General features: G+C 43.4%; 1 protein-coding gene across 5 annotated transcripts in view; it reads right to left on the bottom strand.

Annotated features, from left to right (window-relative positions):
- Positions 1-21,514, bottom strand: part of TNC (tenascin C) — a 55,228-nt gene that overhangs the window by 8,813 nt on the left and 24,901 nt on the right. Inside the window, exons 10-19 of one of the 5 annotated variants that reach the window (XM_087944163.1) lie at positions 18,675-18,938; positions 16,541-16,813; positions 13,446-13,718; positions 10,546-10,722; positions 9,150-9,422; positions 7,010-7,282; positions 4,662-4,784; positions 3,048-3,191; positions 1,935-2,054; positions 630-773 (exon numbers count right to left, since the gene is read on the bottom strand). In XM_087944163.1, the coding sequence (XP_087800289.1) occupies positions 630-773; positions 1,935-2,054; positions 3,048-3,191; positions 4,662-4,784; positions 7,010-7,282; positions 9,150-9,422; positions 10,546-10,722; positions 13,446-13,718; positions 16,541-16,813; positions 18,675-18,938 (2,064 nt within the window). The remainder of the gene's footprint in view (positions 1-629; positions 774-1,934; positions 2,055-3,047; positions 3,192-4,661; positions 4,785-7,009; positions 7,283-9,149; positions 9,423-10,545; positions 10,723-13,445; positions 13,719-16,540; positions 16,814-18,674; positions 18,939-21,514) is intronic. The other 4 variants (XM_026686542.2, XM_087944160.1, XM_087944161.1 and 1 more) reach the window with 4 other exon arrangements.

The raw sequence follows: 21,514 nt of genomic DNA, 5'->3' as shown, positions 1-21,514 counted from the left end.
GCAACGGAGAAGCCATTGTAACCCTCTTCCCGCCAACCAAACTTCCCAAACTTCACTGCCTCTTTGCCCTCTGGAAAGCAGCTCCTCCTTTCTGGGAATCCAGACTACATTCTACCACATTATTTAAAGTTTTGCTAATGTGCCAAGATCTTGCTACTTTGAGACTCCCCCAAATGTACAAGACACTTCATCACACCTTGCAATGTTGATGCACTCTTTTCTTTGTAATGAAACTTTGGACCTTTTTTTGGTAAGCTTCCTAGGAAGCTTCCATTCAGAAGGTCTGAAGCTTCCTCAAAGGGTCTACATTCCATTCAAGACAAGGCAAGGCAACCTTTATTGTCACTTTTTTTTTCCTGTGGACACGCTGGCACACATTTTAAAAAAAGGAAAAAATGAAATTCTGATGCCCGCACTCAAAAGAAAAATAAATACATAACCATACTCATATATGCACACACATATATGCATATACATGCTACACAAAGACACACAAACAAACAAACAAACACAAACAAACAAACACATGAAGCTTCACTTGTGAGACATTTCCACTTGTGCGAGTGGAACTTCAGGCGCAACCCAACTTTAGGGATCTCAGCAAATGAGACAAAACCCAGCCAAGTTACCTGTAATGAAACTGGCAGAGAGAATCCTGCTTTTCTGAGGGCCCTTGATGGCTTGAATCTTGAGGGTGTATTCAGTAGCCGGTCGAAGGCCAACGAGATCATATTCCATGGTATTGCCAGATACTCTTTGTGTCACTTCTGTCTCTAAACATCCAAGAAGAACAAACATATGATAAATGAGCAAAGCACGGATTGTTCTTCTTACTTTGCTTATTCTAAAAGACATTCATTAATTCAATGCTTGTAGATTTTGAGAAATTTCATGCTGGAACGATCTTTGGTGATGCAGAGTAGAGCAGTTGGGCTCTATACCTGCCTCTTGAGATTTAGTTCCTTTTTAGGTTTGATATCGTGGTTTTCTGGCCTTGATATAAAAGCAAAGGTTCCCCTCGCACCTATGTGCTAGTTGTTTCCGGCTCTAGGGGGTGGTGCTCATCTCTGTTACAAAGCTGAAGAGCCAGTGCTGACATCTCTGTGGTCACGTGGCTGGCATGATTAAATGCTGAAGGCGCACGGAACGCTGTTACCTTCCCACCAAAATGGTCCCTGTTTTTCTACTTGAATTTTTTTTACGTGTTTTCAAACTGCTAGGTTGTGTTCTGACCCAGCCAAATTCCCCGAGAGCAAACCCAGATAAACTCAGTAACTCACACTTTCATGGCTTTAATCTACAAATAAACCTCTTTGTAGATAACAGATGGCTTGCAGCCAATTAGTCCAATTAGAAAAACCTTGGCAGAGGTCTTCAAATAAATCAGAGTCTGTCATCACAACGTTTTTGCCTTTTGCAAAGGCAAAGACCGTTTGAAACCAGGCTTATATTCCCTAGAGGAAAGGGCCATTATGTTGCATCCTTACTCCTGAGTCATCTGTGCAGCTTCAGCTGTTCTCTTCTACAAATCATCCTGTGCTCACGTGCATTTAGCACAGGCTCTTCTGGGACCTCCTCATCACTGCTGCCATCCCCCACCATCCCTGAAGGCAGCAGTCTATTCCTGATGGTCCCGGCCCCTCCTCCGAGTCCTCGCTCTCCTCCACCGTCCGCATCTGCTGCCCGCTAACCACAACTGGTTGGCAGAAGCTGGGAAGCTCACTCCGTTACACGGCGCTAGGGATTCGAACCACCGAACAGCCGACCTTTCTGATCGACAAGCTCAGCGCCTTAGCCACTGAGCCACCACGTCCCTTGTTTCTGGCCTTAAGGCTGTCATAAAGTGATCTGATTGGATTTGATCCTCAATTTTCCCAGAGTGGCTGGCCAGATTGGGATAGCTATACCCTTTCTTCAGAGTAATCAGAACTTACCTCCTTCTGCAAGATAGGATATCAAATATTTGTCCACTGCGGCGAGGGCTGGTTGCCAAACAGCTAAAGCTTTGGAGTCCGTGATGTTCACTACCCTCAGCCCAGACGGACTGTCCAATTCTAGAAAGAGAGTGACACCATTACAATGAACAACAACTTCCTGGTTGAGCACATAGAACTTACGTTAAATAAGTCTGAAAAGTGGTTTTTTTTTTTTTTTCAAGAGGCAATTGGACTTTCTGGTTTTTCTTTGAAGGCGTTTCGCTTCTCATCCAAGAAGCTTCTTCAGCTCTATAATAATTAGGTTTCCCATAAAGAAGACAGAAGGACTCACGTAAATTTTGTCCTGGCTGCCCCAGAATATGCGAAGTTCAAGAAAATGCAGTTTGCGGACATGTAGTCCAAATAAAAAAAGAAAGGAATGGGACAAGGGACTTAAAAAAACATGTTAAAATGAATCAGTCTGGCGTATATTCCCTCTTAAAAAGAGGCCCTTGGCTTAAAGAAGTTCAGCCTGAACTCATCCATCGGTCTTTGCAGACAGCTCTTCTGTTTGTGTTTCCAACCCCAAGCCATTTCTTGGAGAAAACAAAACAGAGATTGGGGATGGCGTGGGAAGGATTGAACAGAAGGCCAAAATTCAGTGGCGATTTTTCATCCTCACTCCCAGCTTCCTTGGTGCTCAATCAAAGGAGCTGTCATACTTTACATTAAAGCCGGCTGGAATCTTGTCTGGTTCGGGCTGAACCAGCTTTGCAAGAGGATTGAGTTATTGGCCTCATTACCAAGGGAACAGCTTATTGCTTAAACTATTCCACATCTGTTTTGCCATTCACTCTCCAAGAGTAACTAACCCCTCTGCAAATGGATAGGAATGAAAAGTGCTGAGCGTTTAAAGAAGGCAGAGAAGAGCAACAAAGGTGATTAGGGTACTGGAGGCTAAAACATATGAAGAATGGATGAGGGAATTGGGTATGTTTAATTTAATGAAAAGGAGGACCCAATCTCCCTCCTCCTCTTTCTCCTCCTCCTCTTTCTCCTCCTCTTCCTCTTCCTCTCCCTCTCCACAGACCCCATTCCCTTGTAACACTGAGGATGGACAAATGTACATACCTGTAACTAGAGATCCAGAAACAGGGTCACTTTCTTCAAAACCTTTGATAGCTACAACATTGACGATATATTTTATGCCAGGGATCAGATCTACTAGCTTGATTCTACTCTGGTTTCCATCCACGGTCAGAGATTTGAGGTGATCTGGAATAGAGGACAAATAAAACTGTCAGTCTGGGCTTTCACAGAGGGTCTTTTTAAAAACAAAACAAAAAACCCTATCCTTTCAGTTGCGTATAAAGTTACATCTTTAAAAACAAACCAGAACAAAACAGCAATATCACTGGAAAATGCTCAAAGGCATTTTTCTCAATTTACATATACTTTCCTCTTAAGGTCTGCTACCATGTTTCCCCAAAAACAAGACCTTGTCTTATATTTTTTTTGGCTACCAAAAAAGCCACCAGGTCTTATTTTCGGGGGATGTCATTCACTGACTAACGTCACTTGCATGTGTCAGCCCCAGTCTCCTTTTCGCTGTCAGAGACCTTCAAGAACTTCTTCTTCTGCAGCTGGCAAGGCTTTCCTGAAGGCCTCTGCAGATGATAACAGAGCTCTGGATCGATCCTGAGCTTTGTTCTCAGCTCCAGAGGCCTTCAGGAAAGCCTTTCCAGACTTGCTGGCTGGATAAGAAATGGGCTGGCAAGGCAGGTGTTGGGGTGTGCGAGGACTGGCTACAACTGTCCAAAGGTAAGTAGTAGGTCAGCTACACCACCACGCCCATCTCCACCCCAGCTTAATTTTTACCTGTGCACTCAGGAGTGGGCAGGATCTTAATTAGGACCTATTTTGGGGGGGTAGGGCTTATATTGGGTGCACGTGTATAAATCTAGCTAGGGCTTACTTTCAGGGTAGGTGGTATTTTTGGGGAAACAGGGTAGTTTTTAAGGGAGAATATTTGTAGCTCAGGGATGAAATCTCCTCTCTGGGCCTGGTTGTTTTCTTGCAGATGTTTCATTACTTAAACTATTGAGTAATGCGATGGTGTTGAGATTGCGATGCTGATATGCACGCTATTAAACATATTGTGCAAGACTGTGTCCTCTGATTCCTTAGAAGAGCTGAATTGGATATCCAGTTATGAAGCCACTGCTGCACCCCCATAGAAATTTTGTATATGCTTAGGTGGACTGTGTGCATATCTTTACTTTCCTTTTGTTGTGTTCTCATTATATACTAAATAACAGATAATAATTACTTAGATTACATAACATCATCAGCACTATGATGATTAGCTCTGACGATGTTCCCTAATTTAGGATATGAAACATCTGCAAGAAAACAACCAAGCTCAGACAGCACCAAGATCTCATAGTTTCTCTCTTCCTCCCCCTCTCCACAGACCCCACTCTCTTCTAACACTGATGACATTACCTAGTTGGGTCATGAAACATTTGCAAGAAAACAACCCAGTTCAGAGAGCACCAAGGACCCCTCATTTTGTTCTTTTTTTGACAATCAAACACTCTTTCTCATGCACAGTGTTCCTTCAAGTCTTCACTTTTGCAAGCTGCTTCCTTTAATATGATACAATCTATGCTTGGTTTAATCAACATATTCCTCAAAGGAGAACATATGGTTAGCCAAGGTAGGCAGCCAGCCCTGTTTTTTTACCTCCAGGTTCTGGGCCGTATGAAATTCGGAAACTGTCAACCCGCGTCAAGGGAGGCTTCCAACTAACCACAGTTGAAGTTTCTGTAATTTCTGAGAAAGAGATTTCCTTCGGGGATCCCACTGCTGTATACAGAAAGTGATGAAAACAAAGAAAAGGAGTTAGCACACATTTCAAGTAGCTCGGTGAGCTGGGGAAAACACACACAGAGTCTTGGGTGCAGGAGCTACAGTGAAGATTGTGTTAAACCCAGTGTTATGACTAGAAAGAAATTAAGCTCCATAAAAGAAAAGTCTTTGTTTGCAAACAAGCCTCTCAACAGCCCAGCTTATAATAGTAAACTTTTTGGCAGGGGGAAGTATTGAATAAACACTGCAGACAAACAAATAATCTCTATTTTGGACTTTGAGTAATTTCGATTCTGAGCATTATGTCATCCCCGAGGTATATACAGAGCTTAAGCATTGTAGCTGTACATTTAAAGATTTTTAAAATATATTGCTTGAATATTCTTAGGTTTCTTCTACCCTCTTTTCTAATTTGTCTGCCTCCAAATGCAAATTAAGGTTTTCTTTCAATGTCCCCCCAAATGAAAGCTATTGAAGGGCAGAGAGAGAAAAAGAGAGACAGAGACAGAGAGAGACAGAGACAGAGAGAGACAGAGACAGATCAAACAAATGAATGAACGACCAAGATTTAAAATCCTTGATTTGGGAATATTTGCATTTCAAATGGTAGTATCTTAATTACTAAAAAAAAAAAAAAACAACCCAGGAAGATAAGGTTGAAACATCTACGTCCAATTTAATGACTGGTTAAACAGGCTGTTTTCTGTTAGCTTATTTGTTTACTGTTTATGATTCTAAAGGACAAGATGGATGTGCACAAAATCTCCACCTTTCCATATTCCATCTCTAAAATGACCATTACCCACCCCTACAGAAAATAAGCTTACCAAGTCCACCAATTTAAACAAGAAACACATTCTTTGGGTTTGGGGAGGGGGGAGAAATTTCCACAAAATTATTTCACAGGGTTTTCCTAAACCGGTGATCACTTCTATGTATGCTGCTTGGCCTAGACAAAGATCACGTTTGGCACCCTTTTTTTGTGCGGCGAGAAAGGAAAGGAAACCGTATTAGAAACCTTTGAAATATAGATGATTAAGAAGGGTTAGTAAACATAAAAGAGGGAGAGAGGAAGAGATAAAAGCACCCTAGAAAGAGAAAACTTACAAGAAAGCTTGGATTATTAGTCACTATAAGCACAATTCAACAGAGTCGCCAACACACCAGTCTTGTTGAAAAGATTGGGAGGTAGGCCAGAGCATTTTTGGCTACTTAAACCATAGCACACATTAAGTGAAAGTTAGAGCAGATGGATACGAAAAGTTGATTTTCTGGGTCGGAAAGAGGGATAATTTTCTCCCACAAAAAAAGGGGGGGAGAATTTCAATAACTGAGAGTCATATGGGAAGTACCTAAATTTGAGAGTTAAAATAAATAAAAATGAGCACATCGCAAATCTATGATTCTATGTTTATCCTTGTATACAAGGGGCCTTGTTGGAATGTGTTTGTATACAACAACAACAGTAGCATTCAGCCAGTAGATGGCGGTGTTTACAAGTTTGGATCTATGGTATATTCTCTATGCTCTTTTGTTCTCAGTAGAGTTTCCTGTTTCCTGTTACAGTTAAACAATTGAGCAGTAAAGCACATGGTGACAGTATAGCAGTTGAGCAGTAAATCACATTTGTTTGCTCTGTGATGCTATATATAAATAGAATTCCTAACAGGCCTGTATTGAGAGCTTATCTGAGGATTGTGCTCAACATTATCACTTGGAAAAATACAGGTAGTTCTCAACTTGCAACAACAACCGAGCCCAACATTTCTGTTGCCAAATGAGGCATTTGTTAAGTGAGTTTTGCCCCATTTACCACCTTTCTTACCACAGTTGTTAAGCAAATCACCATATTGCTAAAATAGTAACGGTTATTAAGTGAATCTGGCTTCTCATGGACTTTGCATTATCAGAAGATCACAAAAGCTGTTCACATGATCCCCAGATACTGCAACTGTCATAAATATGAACTAGCTGCTGAGCGTCCGAAGTTTGATCACATGACCAGATGGATGCTGCTGAAAAAAAAAAGATTGTAAATCACTTTTTTTCAGTGTCGTTGCAACTTTGAATGTTCACTGAACGAACTGTGGTAAGTTGAGAACTACCTGTAAATGCGATAGACAAACACACTCACCAATACAAATACAAACACGTATATAGGCATGCATGTGGCCAAACGGTGTGGTTGTGATCCTCGACAAGCCAGAGATGGACCGAGATACCTGTCATAGCAATTGCATTTACGGGCTGGGAACGCCGTCCGCTGATAACTCCGTAGAGATCTACATAATATTCGGTCCCTTCTTTCAGCCCTTGGATGTCCTGAGTTCGTTGATGACCTGGTACGATTATCTCCAGAGGTTCTAAAAGCCTGTTGGAATCCCTGATTTTAAGGACAAAACTGTCAAAGGCTCCTTCATCCGCTGTCCAAGACAGGCGGAAACCATGGGGGGTAGCGTCCGATACCAAAAGGTGATCTACTTCAGGTTCGGCTTCTGCAATGGCAAAGGAGGGTTTTAATGTCCTTTTTGGAAAAAAGAAAAGAAAAGAAAAGAAAAATATCCAATAGAGAATCTAAGTCCGAGTTAGTTTAGGGAGGTGAGCATTCCGACTGCAAGTCCGGAGGGATGGAAGCAAACACCGTGCTATTTGGAAAGTGGGGAGGAAAAAGTCATCCAGTGATTAATAGAAAGATTCATTCCAAAACAAAGATGGAGGTTGCAGAGACGATCTTCATGGGATTCAAACTTGCACCAATCTGTAAAAGCCACGCTTTCCCCCTACCATGCAAAATGAAACATGCTAGTAGTAGTAAGAGTGATATTCATTCATTCCCGAGGGGAGACATGATAGCAGTGTTCTGATATTTGAGGGGTTCTAGGAAGATGAGAGGTTCAAACTATTTTCTGAAGCACCTGAAGACAGGACAACAGGTGGAAACCAATCAAGGAGAGAAGCAACCTAGAACTAAGGAGAAATTTCCTAACAGTAAGGACAATCGACCAGTGGGATAACTTGCCTTCAGAGGTTGTGGGTGCTCCATCACTGGAGGCTTTTAAGAAGAGACTGGACAGCCATTTGCCTGAAATGTTATAGGGTTTCCTGCTTGAGCAGGGTGTTGGACTACATGACCTCCAAGGTCCCTTCCAAACCCTTTTTTTTCCAGTGCCATTGTAACTTTCAATGGCCACTAGATGAATGGTTGTAAGTCAAGAACTACCCATACTAAACTTCTCTAAAACTGTGTGGAGAGTTTGATGCTTGTACTTAAGGAAGCAGTACATTCTTATATGTGTCCTCAGCTAGGCTGCACCTCTGATCCTATAAAGCTCCATCAGGAATGAGGGGAATGCTAGACAAACCCTTGATGAGTGATCATGTACAGGGCTTTGAGTAAGATAGACAGAATACACTGTAGGATTGAGGCTCAGTGATGGAGCATTTGAGGTCCCCCGTGCAGTCTTTCAGTTGCTTGCTTTGTGATAGGAGAACAGTTGAAGATCAGAAAAGTCAATGCTAAACTAGAAAGAGCTGAGATGGTATGATGGAGCTTTCCAAAAGTGCATCCTTCTTTGAAACCAGGTCGAGGAAGAGCTAACACCTTCTGCAACACACAAGTAATGTGTCCTTTTGATGATGATCAACTTTGGATGGTAGTGAGCTTGTCTTTATATTGGAAACAACGATGCTAGATGAAGATCACACTGTGATGGATCCCAAGGTTGTTTAAAAGATGGAGTATTGAATTTTGGAAGTGTGTCCCCGAGTTTGGCCAGCTATTTAATACAAGGGTTTAGAAGTCTAGGAGCTAACCTAAACATCAGCTTAATCGTTCTGGATTATACCATTTTCTTGACCTTCTTTTAAAGATGTTGCTTTTTCAAAGACAGAGTTGAGATATTAAACCCAAGGACTCATCAAATATGATATTACTCTTTGGCTAGGATGACCAAGATATCTGAATGGAACAATGGAACAACTTGCCTTCAGATGTTGCGAATGCTCCATCATTGGAGGATTTCAACAAAAGACTGGACAATCGTTCATCTGAAATGGAATGGGGTCTCCTGCTCAAGCAAGGGGGTTGGACTAGATGACCTCTAAGGTCTTTTCCAATTCTATTAGTCTCTGTTCTATTAATGATTTGATGTGTCTCCACCTTCTGTTGTAATCTTTAAAATGTTGGTCCATTGAGAGACAGGAAGGAAATGGAGAAAGATGTGATAAAGGAGATATATTAGTGAAAGGGTCAGTAAGTAAAGGAAGTCACGGTTCCATTGTGAATGGAGAAGACATGAAAGACCTTCCAGAAGAGGTGAGAAGGGACAAGCATTCCAGTTTCATGATTTAAAACAAAAATACCTGTTAAGGCAACAATGCTTAAGGGTCTTGTTTGGCGGCCATGGATCAAGCCGTAAAGAAGGACTTCATACCCAATGCCTGTTATGAGACCTCTAAGGGTTAATTGGCGCTGGCTTCCAGGAAGAAGGAATTCTTGGGGATCTAACAGTTTGCCAGAATCCACCACGATGACCAGAAAGCTTTCAAAGGCATCTTTTGATGCCATCCAAGATACCGTAAACCCATATGGATTAATCCTGGAAACTGTGAGGTTTTCCAGTGAGGGCAATGCTTCTGCGAAAGGGGAGAAGGGATAAGAAGGGCTGAATTAGACCGAGTTGTGGGTGCCATTTGAAACAAACCACAGGTCTCCCCCCACCAAAAGAAGGGGTCCATTACAAGTCATGATATGCAATGCCTATGCTGTTGGACTATGGGAAGGAAAGTCATTGGTTGTGCACGTCCCTGGTTATCTTTGCAGGTTGCCAAGTGTGTTAAACTGGCATGCTACATCCTCCATTGAGCTCACTGACTATAATTAGAAGGAGTCTGGTGTAGCGGCTGTACACAGAGTTGGGTTTGTGTTATTCTTGGCTAGGTTTGGGGATCACGTTGTGTTAACCCAGACCTTCTGCCAGATGAGGATATCATGATTATGGAATAGATTGAGTAAATCCCAAAATGAGTATACTTGGAAGCTGGAGTAAGCATTATATTGCAAGGGCTACCATGAAATTCCAGGATCATTCATGGCTGTGATGGCTTGTTCTCTGAGTTTGTTGTTCAGCTTCTGAACATTTCATCACCGGGCTGGGTGACAGCCTCAGCGGGACTTTTGGTTGAAGCATTTTATTTCACCGAAGACCCACTGAGGACGTCACGTTGTTCAGTAGCTGAACAACAAGCTCAGAGAATGAGCCATCACCAACATCTACCACCCAAGCTACAAATGTTTTTTCTATCCTTTCTAATAGGATCACAAGAGTGGTGCGGTGGGTCTAGAGGTGGAGCTCTCACTTCACAATCTGTGAGTTCGATCCTAGGTAGGGTCTGCTATTTCTCTCTCCGGGCACAATGAGAATATATCTGCTGCAAAACTCCATATTGGCAACAGGAAGGGCATCTGGCCAGTAAACACTCAGCTCCATTCAGTTGCCTCAACTCCACCCTGCAAGGGATTATGGGGTCATTAAACAATGAAAAAGAAAGTTCTAATAGGATCATTAATCTCAGCAGAAGAGTCTTATGGTCCCCAAATGTGCTGGGATTGTTAATGCCTAACGGGAAGCAAACTGAAACAAAATCACTCATGATTTTTGCAAGGATACTGGTCAGTATCACAGGAGGAGATCCTGTTGGCCCCCACCTGTGGTTGTGCCCTGAATGTTAACCTCATAATCCAAAGAATCTACCATGCCTGAGATGAAGGTGTCGTGAACCTCTTCTGAGATTGCCAACTTCAGAGGCTCCTGAGATTGGTGGAGACCTCTAACATTGACTCTCATATGTGCGAAAGCTTCCTCTCTTGTAGTCCAGGAGAGCTCGCTCAAACGAGCATTTGTGAGTGTGAATGTGCCCAACTGTAGCTCGAGTTCTGAAGAGAGAAGGAACATAAAGGTGGGGGAAAAAGAGACAACCATTATGGGTGGAGATCTGGCTGACAAGCTGATGAAGGAGATGTCCTACAGAACTGCAACAAGCCGTTCTTGGATATTCTGTTGGGCTGTGATCATCGATCAGGTTAATGAAGGATTCAGCTGCTTACAAGTTCATGTCAAGAACAATCAACCATTGGAACAACTTGCCTTCAGAAGTTATGGATGCTCCAACACTGGAGTCTTTTTAAGAAGGGATTTGTCTGAAGTGGTCTAGGTTCGCCTGCTTGAGCAGAGAGTTGGACTTGAAGACCTCCAAGATCCCTTCTGATTCTGTTGTTCTGTTATTCTGGTTTCATGGCCCACTAATGCCAAAATGTAAATGTGATTTCATGGTGACCTTCAGAGGCTTGGTTGACTTATGGAGAGAGACCTTTCCCTTTTCAAAGTCAGGGAGAAGGAGACAAGGGGAAGAAGGGTTCAGTACTACAAAAAGATGGATGTGACTGTTTTGGGTGAAGAGTGCTGGAGTGGCCTCAATTAAGGAGACATGCAAGACATTCAGGTTGTCAGAAAGTGACCAGCAAAAGCCAGCAGGTAGAGGTTTCATGGTGTAATGCTCAAGATCCAGCACAAACCCAGCAAGATGGCTAAGTTCCTTAAAAGGGAAAGAACACAGACATGATCCCATCAGATGGTCATGCGGTTTGAAGATTTCTCAAAATTCATACTCTTTACGGTTTTGTTCAAAGCATGCTTTTGCATTCGGATCAGGCATAATCCTTGGGCCTCCAAGATTCTGACATGCAATCAGGTTTAAGAAAATCTCCCGGAGATACCAGCGACCGCAAAATTGTCTGGAGTCCCTCCAGAATCTGTGTCACAATCCCACTGATGATTTACGAGGCAACAATGAAAAGGACAAGAGAGATTTGGTTCTTCTGTTCTGGATACAGTTCTGGTATCCAAATAGATGCAGAACATCTGGACAGAGAAGATGCTTGGAAAAGTGCATGCATGTTTTTGCTTGATACATTGCAATATTAAAAATGCAGAGGTGTTCTACACTCTGTAGCAGGCCTTGGATTCGTACACAAGGTGCAAAGGACATCACATGCAAAGAACCATTTCCTAGGAAGTCAAGATCTTTGGGAGTCAGACTTCACAATGTGGAGAAACAAGACAAGCAACCAGAAAGAAAAAATCAAGGAAGGTACAGTAGATGTAGGACAATGGATGCTTGGAATCAGTCCCAAGCATGTTCCACAGAGATGCCAAGAAGAACAAACATTGATACATATATTGTCCTAGGCATTATGTTACACATAATCCTTCTAGATATATGTATCTAGAAAAAAAGAAGAAGCGTGAATGCATCCAATTGCCTTAATTGCGGGAACGCAAGCACTGTGATTCTACTATTTTGCCTGGTAAGCTCACTCAGGTCCCTACATTTTTAGATTCCTTGAGTCAAAAGGCACTAGATGAGACGGTCTCAGAAGATTGTATATAAAGGAAAAGGAATCACAGAAAAAATGGTGGTCATGACACACCCTTAAAAGTTGGAATTGTCAAGGCCTGTTGAGTTTGCTCATCAACCTGGCCAGGAGATTGAACATCATAATTACACCTGATCTTATATGAGTAATAGCAAGTCTTCGCATGGCTTCGGGAAAAGTGCACAGCTGAGAAATCAGAAATTTGTACTGGTGTTATTATTGTCTACATTTGAAGTCTCTCTTAGCCATGGAAACTCCTCTGAGGAACTTTGGGCCAATCAACCTCTCTCTCCATCCCAACTCAAAAATGTCTTTACAGGCAGTGGTGGGATTCCACATTTTTTCCTACTGGTTCTATGAGAGTGGGCTTTGCGCATGCAGCACTCAAAAACCGCCCTCTGGGTCAGCACTAGTGAGGTGAGCTGTGTTTTTAGCTCAGCTGAGGCACGGCCATCAAATCAGCTGAACTAAAAAACAAGGGAATACAGGAGAGGTAATAGTTCTCCGAACTACTCAAAATTTCCACTGCCGGTACGCCAGCACCGGTCTGAATCAGCTGAATACCACCTCTGTTTATGGGGGGGAAAAAACAGGGAAAAGCTTTGAGTTTCTGGGGGGAAAGAACAGTATAAATTTAAATAATGAGAGTGACCGGGAGCAGAAATTCATTAAATGTCTCTTAAGTGTACTCATTGCGCTTATTACACATAGAAAAATATTTGGACAGGGGAAAAAAGTCATCTCCATCGTTCCACTAACACGTTAGATGTCCATGTGAATGGATGGATCTGCATTTTGCACGGAGGGTAATATTTTATCACGCGAGCCCTTCCACTTAGCTCAAAATGAGACAGTCCAGCACCACACTGACCACCTCTGTCAAAGCCAACTATTAGTGGGTAACTTGCAGATACATCTAATTGCAAACTAAGAATAGATTTTTCTGGAGGCGAACTGGCTTATTCTGTGACCATAAAAATCCACAGGCGCATCTTTCGAATTTATGCTTTCTCGTTTTTCCAAAGTTTAAGCTGGAACAAAAGAAAAAGGTTACTTTCCCCGCTCCAAGTCTGCATGAAAAATCCACGCTAGGAACCCTTCATCTAGACCAGAAAGCAAGGGCCTAGGTCAAAGAGAAGATGGAACCGTGGAGTGGCCAGGCTGCAAAAGAAGGTTGAAAATTAAGAAACAGACTGGTTAATTTTTGGAGGACCATAATGTACCTGTTACGGCAGTTGTTCTTAATGCCTGGGCGCGGATGCCACGAGTGACTCCGTAGAGGTAGATAATGAACCTGGTTTGCGGGGGCAGCCCTGAGATATGGGCAGTCCTTAAACTGCCTGAAATGTTGTATTCCATGGGTTCCAGCAACCTGTTGGAATCAATGATTTCAAGGGTAAAGAGCTCAAAGTTTCCTCGGGAGGTCGTCCATGAGAGGTTGAAGCTTTCCGGGGTCACGCCCCAAATGGTCAGGTTTCCAACTTCGGGTTTCGCCCCTGAGGAAAATAAACAACATTTGGGGTCATTTTTAAGGAGCACTTGATACTTGCCGAAGGTTTGCTTAATGTCGATGTCCCTGGTTTGCGTGGTGGAAGAGGACTTCGAGCAAGCATCAAAGCCAAGAACCCCCCTCCAAAGCTGAGCACGCCAAGCTTAAATTGCATGTTAGGAAGGAAAAGAGCTGAAGTACCCCATCTCCTTTCTTGGGGTTGGAAAGGAAGAAAAGTTGGATCGTTCCAAGTTTGGAGAAGGCGGGGGGGGGGATGTTGCGACTTGTGTTTTCAAGGGGCATCCAAGAGAGAAATGCAAGCATAGATGGATGTTCAAGCAGAATATCAATAGCAGTAGCCCTTAGACTTACACGGGGAGTCCTCGACTTACAACAGATCATTTAGTGATCGTTCGAAGTTGCAATGGTACTAAAGAAAAGTGACATGATTGTTTGTCACACTTATGACCAGTTGCTGCATCCCCAGAGTTGTGTGATCAAAATTTGCTTGGCAACTGACTCATATTTATGACAGTTGGAGTGTCCGGGGGTTTATGTGATTCCCCTTTTGCAACCTTCTGACAAGCAAAGTCAATGGAGAAGCCAGGTTCACTTAGCGACCATATTATGAACTGAACCACTGCAGCGATTCGATTAAGAGTTGTGGCAAGAAAGGTTGAAAAAGGGGAAATGCTTTCTTAACAACTGCCTTGCTTGGCAATGGAAATCTGGACTCAATTATGCTCGTAAGTGGAGCTCTACCTGTATACCGCTTCACAGGGCTTTTACAGCCCTTTGTAAGCAGTTTACAGAGTCAGCCTCTTGCCCCCAACAATCCAGGTCCTCATTTTACCAACCTTGGAAGGACGGAAGGCTGAGTCAACCTTGGGCGGGTCAGGATCGAACTGCTGGCAGTTGGCAAAATTAGCCTGCAATGCTGCATTCTAACCATTGCACCACATGGATGGATGGATGGATGGATGGGTGGGTGGGTGGGTGGGTGGGAGGAAGGAAGGAAGGAAGGAAGGAAGGAAGGAAGGAAGGAATAGTAATAGCACTTACACTTATATACCACTTCACAGTGCTTTGCAGCCCTCTCTAAGCGGTTTACAGAGTCAGCTTATTGCCCCCAACAATTTGGGTCCTCATTTTATCGACCTCGGAAGGACGGAAGGCTGAGTCAACCTTGAGCTGGTCAGGATCGAACTTATAGCAGTCGGCAGAGTTAGTCTGCAGTACTGTATTCTAACTATTGCACCACACAGAAGGAAGGAAGGAAGGAAGGAAGGAAAGAAGGTAGGTAGGCAGGAAGGAAGGAAGGAAGGAAGGAAGGAAGGAAGGAAGGAAAGAAGGTAGGTAGGCAGGAAGGAAGGAAGGAAGGAAGGTTGGAAGGAAGGTAGGTAGGAAGGTAGGAAGGAAGGAAGGAAGGAAGGAAGGAAGGAAGGAAGGTAGGTAAGGAAGGAAGGAAGGAAGGAAGGAAGGAAGGAAGGAAGGAAGGAAGGAAGGAAGGAAGAGAGGAATAGCAATGGCTATAGCAATAGCACTTAGGGTTCTATACCACTTCACAGTGCTTGACAGCCCTCTCTAAGCAGTTTAAGGAGATATTGCCCCCAACAATCTGGGTCCTCGTTTTACCGACCTCCGAAGGACAGAAGGCTGAGTCAACCTTGAGCCTCATTAAGATCAAAACTGTGGGCAGGGTTGACCTGAAATACTACAGTTAATCACTGCGCCACCAGGGCTCAATGGCAAGCTGAGAACAAAGCAACAGCTTCTAAGAGGAGAGGTTTTCTGTTTCCTTCAAGAAGACAGAAGGAAAATGTGCTTCCATCTTTGCACCATTTCCTGCTTGTCTCCCAGAGCGTAGAAAGAAGGCAGACAAAGAATGCAAAAATCACACGGGGAAGGAACGAACGAGGGTTGCTTCTTGATGTGTTTTGCAATTGATGTGGTTTTGTGCAGACTGTTCAATCTTTCTATCTCTATCCCAGGATTAGTGCTGCGTGTTAGATGAGGCAAGAGAGTCTTGGGAGCGAATAACGAAAGAAACAGGGTGGAAAGCGGAACCCAAAATCAATTAATTGCAGGACGAGCAGGGTTGAAGCTTTAAGCCCCGGCTAGCACCTTCAAAAGTTAGGAAGCAAAAGGAAGTGATATTCAAGAACATCTCAATGGCAAACTTTTTTTTTTTTTACTTTTCTAATACCAATTCTGAAAGAATAAATCAAAGAAAGGCAGCATGATGCAGAGGGATTAAATTCAACTCCCCATTCAGCGATGAAGCTGACTTACCATCTTTCAGGCTATTGAAACTTTGCATTGCTCAAAGTTTGTAGGGAGGATAGATAGAACCAAGCAAAAAGCATATAGGTTGGTGTGGAAACTGGCTCTAAACAAAATTAATTGAACAAATGAAAAGGAGGATGTTTTTGACCTCAGTTTTTGTAGACTCAGGAGGAGAACTTTCAGGTTAGAAGACGTTATTTTTCCTCCACAGAAAATTCAAATGAAAATATTTAGCATAGAAAAAGTATTTCCCTTTTATTTCTGTCCCACTTCCTCCTCTTCCAGGGAGCAAATTGTACACGAGTTAATATCTTTTCTCTGCCCCCGCCCCACCCAGCAAACTTTGGCTAGATGCAAAAAATTTTTTGCCATGAAATGCAACCTTCAAATGTTGAGAAATTTGCTGGTTATTTAAAGTAGGGGGCCAGAGGAAATTCTGGTGCAGGATTGAACATGGACGTGAGTTTTTCTGGTGGGAAAAAAAAAGTGACGAAGAAAGCAAGGCGAGAACGTGAACCAGGAGAAGAAAAGCAGAAAGAATACCTGTGGTAGATTCAACAAAGATGGGTTTTGTTTGGTAGCCCTGAGTTATTCCATAGATGGTGATTGTGTAAAGAGTACTCGGCGAGAGTCCGGAGAGATTTATGGACCGTTGCGTCCCCGGAAGGGTGAGAGTTTGTGTATCTTCTGGTTGGTTGGACTCCCGCACCTGTATGACAAAAGTCTCATAGGCACCATCAGCTGCTGTCCAGGTGAGGTAGAATCCATCCCAGTAGACTTTTGCAATTGATAAATTGCCCAGCTCAGGTTCTTCTTCTAAAGAAGGACAAAGAAGTCAGATGGATGGTCAACTCTACAGACCCAAGTAACCAAGGATTGATCCTTTCGGCTTGTCACTGGTTACCTATTTATAAACCTGTCTCTCTCAAGAAGCAAAGGCCCGAGTCCAATAGAGCACCCAGTATCAGGTTTCTTGGCAACGTGGACGAGAAGGTGAATATACACCTGATATTAAGTTACGGCATCAGTAAAGCAATCGGGAGACCGGGCTTCTGCCAAAGTCCATTTTTACAAGCACTTCATGAGATCTTTGGGGGTTTCACTTCTGCTTTGGTTTCCTTGCTGCTTTGGGGCAGCTGTTTAACCATGCCAGGCTGGCTCGTTCCAAAGGGTTATGGAATTGTAATAATGAGGCTACGCCAAGGAGGGATGGACAAAGCTCTAATATTCATGTTACCCCTGGGATGTTTCTCGGAAGTATGACCAACATTTTTCCCCCCATTCCCCATCTGCTTAATTGATGACTGCGCAGATCTAGCCAGAAAATGATTTTATTTTAAGTCTAAGGAAGGAATGAGATCTTCCCGCCTTATGTAGAGAAGCCAGATAGATCAGCAAACACGTCTTGGTTTAATCCAGGACAGGATCTGGACTGAGCAGTAGGTTACTCCAGGAGACCCAGGATAGGCTGTCTGGCATAGAGTTAGGAGGAGGAGGAGGAACGGGAAGGGGAAGAAGAAGAAAGAGGGAAGAGGGAGGAGGAGGAGGAAGAAGAGGGAGGAGGAAAAGGAGGAGGAGGAGGAGGAGGAAAGGAGGAGGAGGAGCAGGAGGAGGAGGAGGAGGAGGAGGAGAGAAGAAGAAGAAGAAGAAGAAGAAGAAGAAGAAGAAGAAGAAGAAGAAGAAGAAGAAGAAGAAGAAGAAGAAGAAGAAGAAGAAGAAGAAGAAGAAGAAGAAGAAGAAGAAGAAGAAGAAGAAGAAAAGAGAAAGTAGATTGAGATGAGATTTAGCTAGATCATGGAAAGGAAAGAGAAGTCAGTTCTTGTTGGCCTTCAAAGTTTGCAGAAATGGATCCTTCTGTAAAAATTAGAATGATTTTTGACACATCTCTCTTCTGCTTTTCCATCTGGAAAGCAAGCAAGCTTTTAAAAAGTTTATGCCCATTAAGAAAAATTAATCTGGATGTTCTTCACCTAAAAAGGATGCATCTGGGGTGAAAAGGCGATGGAAAATAAGGGGACACGCATGTCCCTCTGACAACTCTCTAGGTGTGTGGTTATAAAGGCCTGCACGTTTTCTCTTCCAAACCCTTCCCCTTGGCTATAAACCTCGTGCATGCATCCAAATCTTTCTTTCATCTGTTTTTTTAAAAAATGGAATATACAGTTTTGGATTTGGGTCTGGGAAAGTCATTAAAACAAACATTTCCTTCTTGGTGCTTTGTAGAACTCAGACAAGAAAGACTGGATGGAATCTGATCAAGGAGAGAAGCAACCTGGAATTAAGGAGAAACTTCCCAATAGGGAGGACGATTAACCAGTGGAATGGTTAATCTTTTTCAATAGGGTTTTCCCAGCCAGATGTTTGGAATTTCAGCTGCTGGAATTCTTTGCAAGGAGAAATTTGGAAGATAGATGCTTACCCATCTGGAGGACGTCAAAGTTGAGGAACCAGAATTGAGAAGAACCAAAAGAAAGTCTACTTACTACCTTTGGAAAAGCACCTTTGGGACAACCATGACCTGGATGATTGAGAATCTCCACAGATCAAACTTGAGAAGGCATCTCCTACTTCTCAATGCATCTAGAGAAGACCAACTTCCTCACAGTGGCACCAGAGGAAAGTAGGTGATTAACGGATCTACCAGTGGACATAAGTGAGGACCAAGAATCTCACCTACCTGTAGAACCAGAGACAGTTGAAGGCTTACTCTTGAGTCTGCCTTTTTCAGCCAGGAGGATGATAGTGTATTCCGTCCCAGAATCTAGTGACCTTAGGATATAGGATGTGCTATCAGGTGGAATCTCAATTTCATTCTTCTTCCCCAGTGGGGTGTTGTAAGTAAGGCGGTAACGGTCAATTTTGGCCAGAGGTCTCTTCCAACGTAAAGTAAAAGCAGTTTCAGTAGGGTCAATGACCTCCAGGTCCTTGGGACTATCTAGATCTGTGTTCAGAAGAAAGTGTTTTATTTTAATATTAGGTCCCTGAAATGGAATATATAGCCTATAGTCTTCTTTATAATCATGGGTGCAAGAGTTGGATACTGATAATGGCTGATCGAAGAAGAATTGGGACGCCTTTGAACTGTGTCACTGACCTAAATTATTGAATAAACAGGCAATCCTCAACTTACCAAAAATTAGTTTAGTGACCGTGTGAAGTTATAATAGCAATAGCAATAGCATTTAGATTTATACACCACGTCACAGTGTTTTACTGCAGTGGTCACCCCCAACCCCTCGCAGGCCAGGAAACACCCGGGAAGGGTTCCGATGCCACGATCTCCCATGCATAGCAGTCCATCTGCCACCGGTATCACCCCTGTTGCCCCACCTCCCTGCCAGCCATCTGGTCTTCTGAACGTGGCTCGTTGGCCTCTGGATATCAGATTCTCACCACCAAGCACCAGTTCAGAAGTTCCTTTCCCCTCATGCCCACCCCTGGGGAGAGAGAGAGAGAGAGGGAGAAAGAGAGAGAGGGAGGGAAAGAGAGATGAGAGATCCCAGTGTTTTTGCTTTCTGTGGGAAATGGGTCCGAATGACTTTTTGAGTATTTAAGGTTGCAGAAACAGGCAGCCAAGCTAAGTGCCTGAAGGACCCCATCCCGTCAGTGGGAGTCCAGGCGCTTCAGCAAGCAGTGTGCCGGATTCGTAGTAGTGGTCCGCAGGATTTAAAATTATGAGTTTGGTGGTCTCTGAGGTCCAAAAGGTTGGTGACCCCTGGCCTGGAGAACACTGGCCTATAAAAACTCCAAGAGTTGGACACATGGAACAGTTGAGACGGACACAGGCTGCCCAGGAAAATAAATCCATCAGGAAACCCACGGCGAGATCCCCCATTAAGTGCACCATATGGAACATGTTCTCTTATGCAAGAGACAGTGGTGAGGAAATGAAAGTCCATGAGCTCAAAATGGTTCTTGGACACTCCATGGTTAGCCACAACTGGACCAGTGACATTTAGCTCCATCCAAATGTCTCTTAGAAGCTGCCTTTATGTGGGAAGAACATGTTCATGTCCCAGTTGTCTCTTTTCCCTTTCCTACTCTGAATTAAGGGGGAAAAAAGCTGATTTAAGCCTTTATTTTTGGTCTAAACTGCATGTTCAGGCTTAACTCTGGCTCGGGAACACAACTCTACTAAGATCCATCTCTTTCTTTCTGTCTTTCCACCAATTTTGCTGGTTTGGCTCACTTTTTTAAGGCATCCAATGCATTTCCCCCTATAATTATCTTTTGACCAATTAGAAAAAAGCCTCTTTCGGGCTTAATGGGAGCTTCTGGGCCAGTTTTGTGAATTATGTCAAAGAAGGGAAAAAAAGGGAGGAGGAGGGTTTGGGTAACCTTAATGAAAAGCATGGAAACATCATTCATTTGCCCACGCAGCTGTGGATTAAAAATGATTTTTGCTGCTTCTGCCAAATCTTGAGAACAGACGTTAAGCAGAACAGAGAAAGAGGATAAATGTGCATTTAATTATCTTCAAGCCTTCCTGAAAGAACTCCACGGTGCATGCTACCTTTCTTGCTTAGAGCTTGGGATGAGTAAAAGTAAAGGTTCCCCTTGCACATACGTGCTAGATGTTTCTGGCTCTAGGAGGTGGTGCTCATCTCCTTTACAAAGCCGAAGAGCCAGCGCTGTCCGAAGACGTCTCCATGGTCATGTGGCCGGCATGACTAAATGCCTTTGAAGGCACATGGAATGCCGTTCCCTTCCCACCAAAGGGGTCCCTATTTTTCTACTTGCATTTTTAAAAATGCTTTCAAACTACTAGGTTGGCATAAGCTGGGACAAGTAACGGAGCTCCCTCTGTTATGCAGTGCTAGGGATTCGAACCACTGAACTGACGACCTTTCTGACCGACAAGCTCAGCGTCTTAGCCACTGAGCCACCGTGTCCCCTTGGGAATGAGTATCAGCCATCAATATTTCCCATTCTATGCGGCAGATAAAGACTACAAAGAGCTACGCTTGAATTGAAGATCTGGAGAACAAGTTCTCCAGCTTATTAATGGGAGTACCAAAGGGTTAGGCTGGGAAGTTGAAGTTTAGAGATCTCTTGTCCAGGTTTTTAGAATTTATATCTGGGCTGGCTAAGGAAAAGAAAGCTGTGCTATCAAACAAAATAATATTTGTAGCTCAGGGTTGAACTGAGAGGTCCTTGGTGTTCTCTGAGCTTTGTGGTTTTCTTGCAGATGTTTCATGACCCAACTAGGTAACATCATGAGTGCTAGAAGGGAATTGGGTTTGGGGGGAGGAGGAAGAGGAGGAGAAGAGGAGGAGGAGGAAGAGAAGGTGGAGGAGCAGCAGCTGCAGGAGGAGGAATGTGGGTCCTTGGTGTACTCCGAGCTTGGTAAGTTTTCTTGCAGACAATTCAATACCCAACTAGGTAACACCATCAGTGCCATGCTTAATGACATCACCCAAAGCCATCCTTTTTACCAGTTTTTGACCCAGTATCACAGTCCAATATTCCTTTTGGTGCCTAAAGCTGGTTACAGTAGTCCAGGCAAAGTCTACTCTA

Source organism: Notechis scutatus, chromosome 15 (genome assembly GCF_049901735.1).
Source record: "Notechis scutatus isolate UNSWTSFEM ecotype Mainland chromosome 15, rNotScu1.2, whole genome shotgun sequence".
Classification (NCBI taxonomy): domain Eukaryota; kingdom Metazoa; phylum Chordata; class Lepidosauria; order Squamata; family Elapidae; genus Notechis; species Notechis scutatus.
The sequence above is the reverse complement of the archived record's forward strand: the minus strand, read 5'-3'. Positions and strand labels throughout refer to the sequence as shown.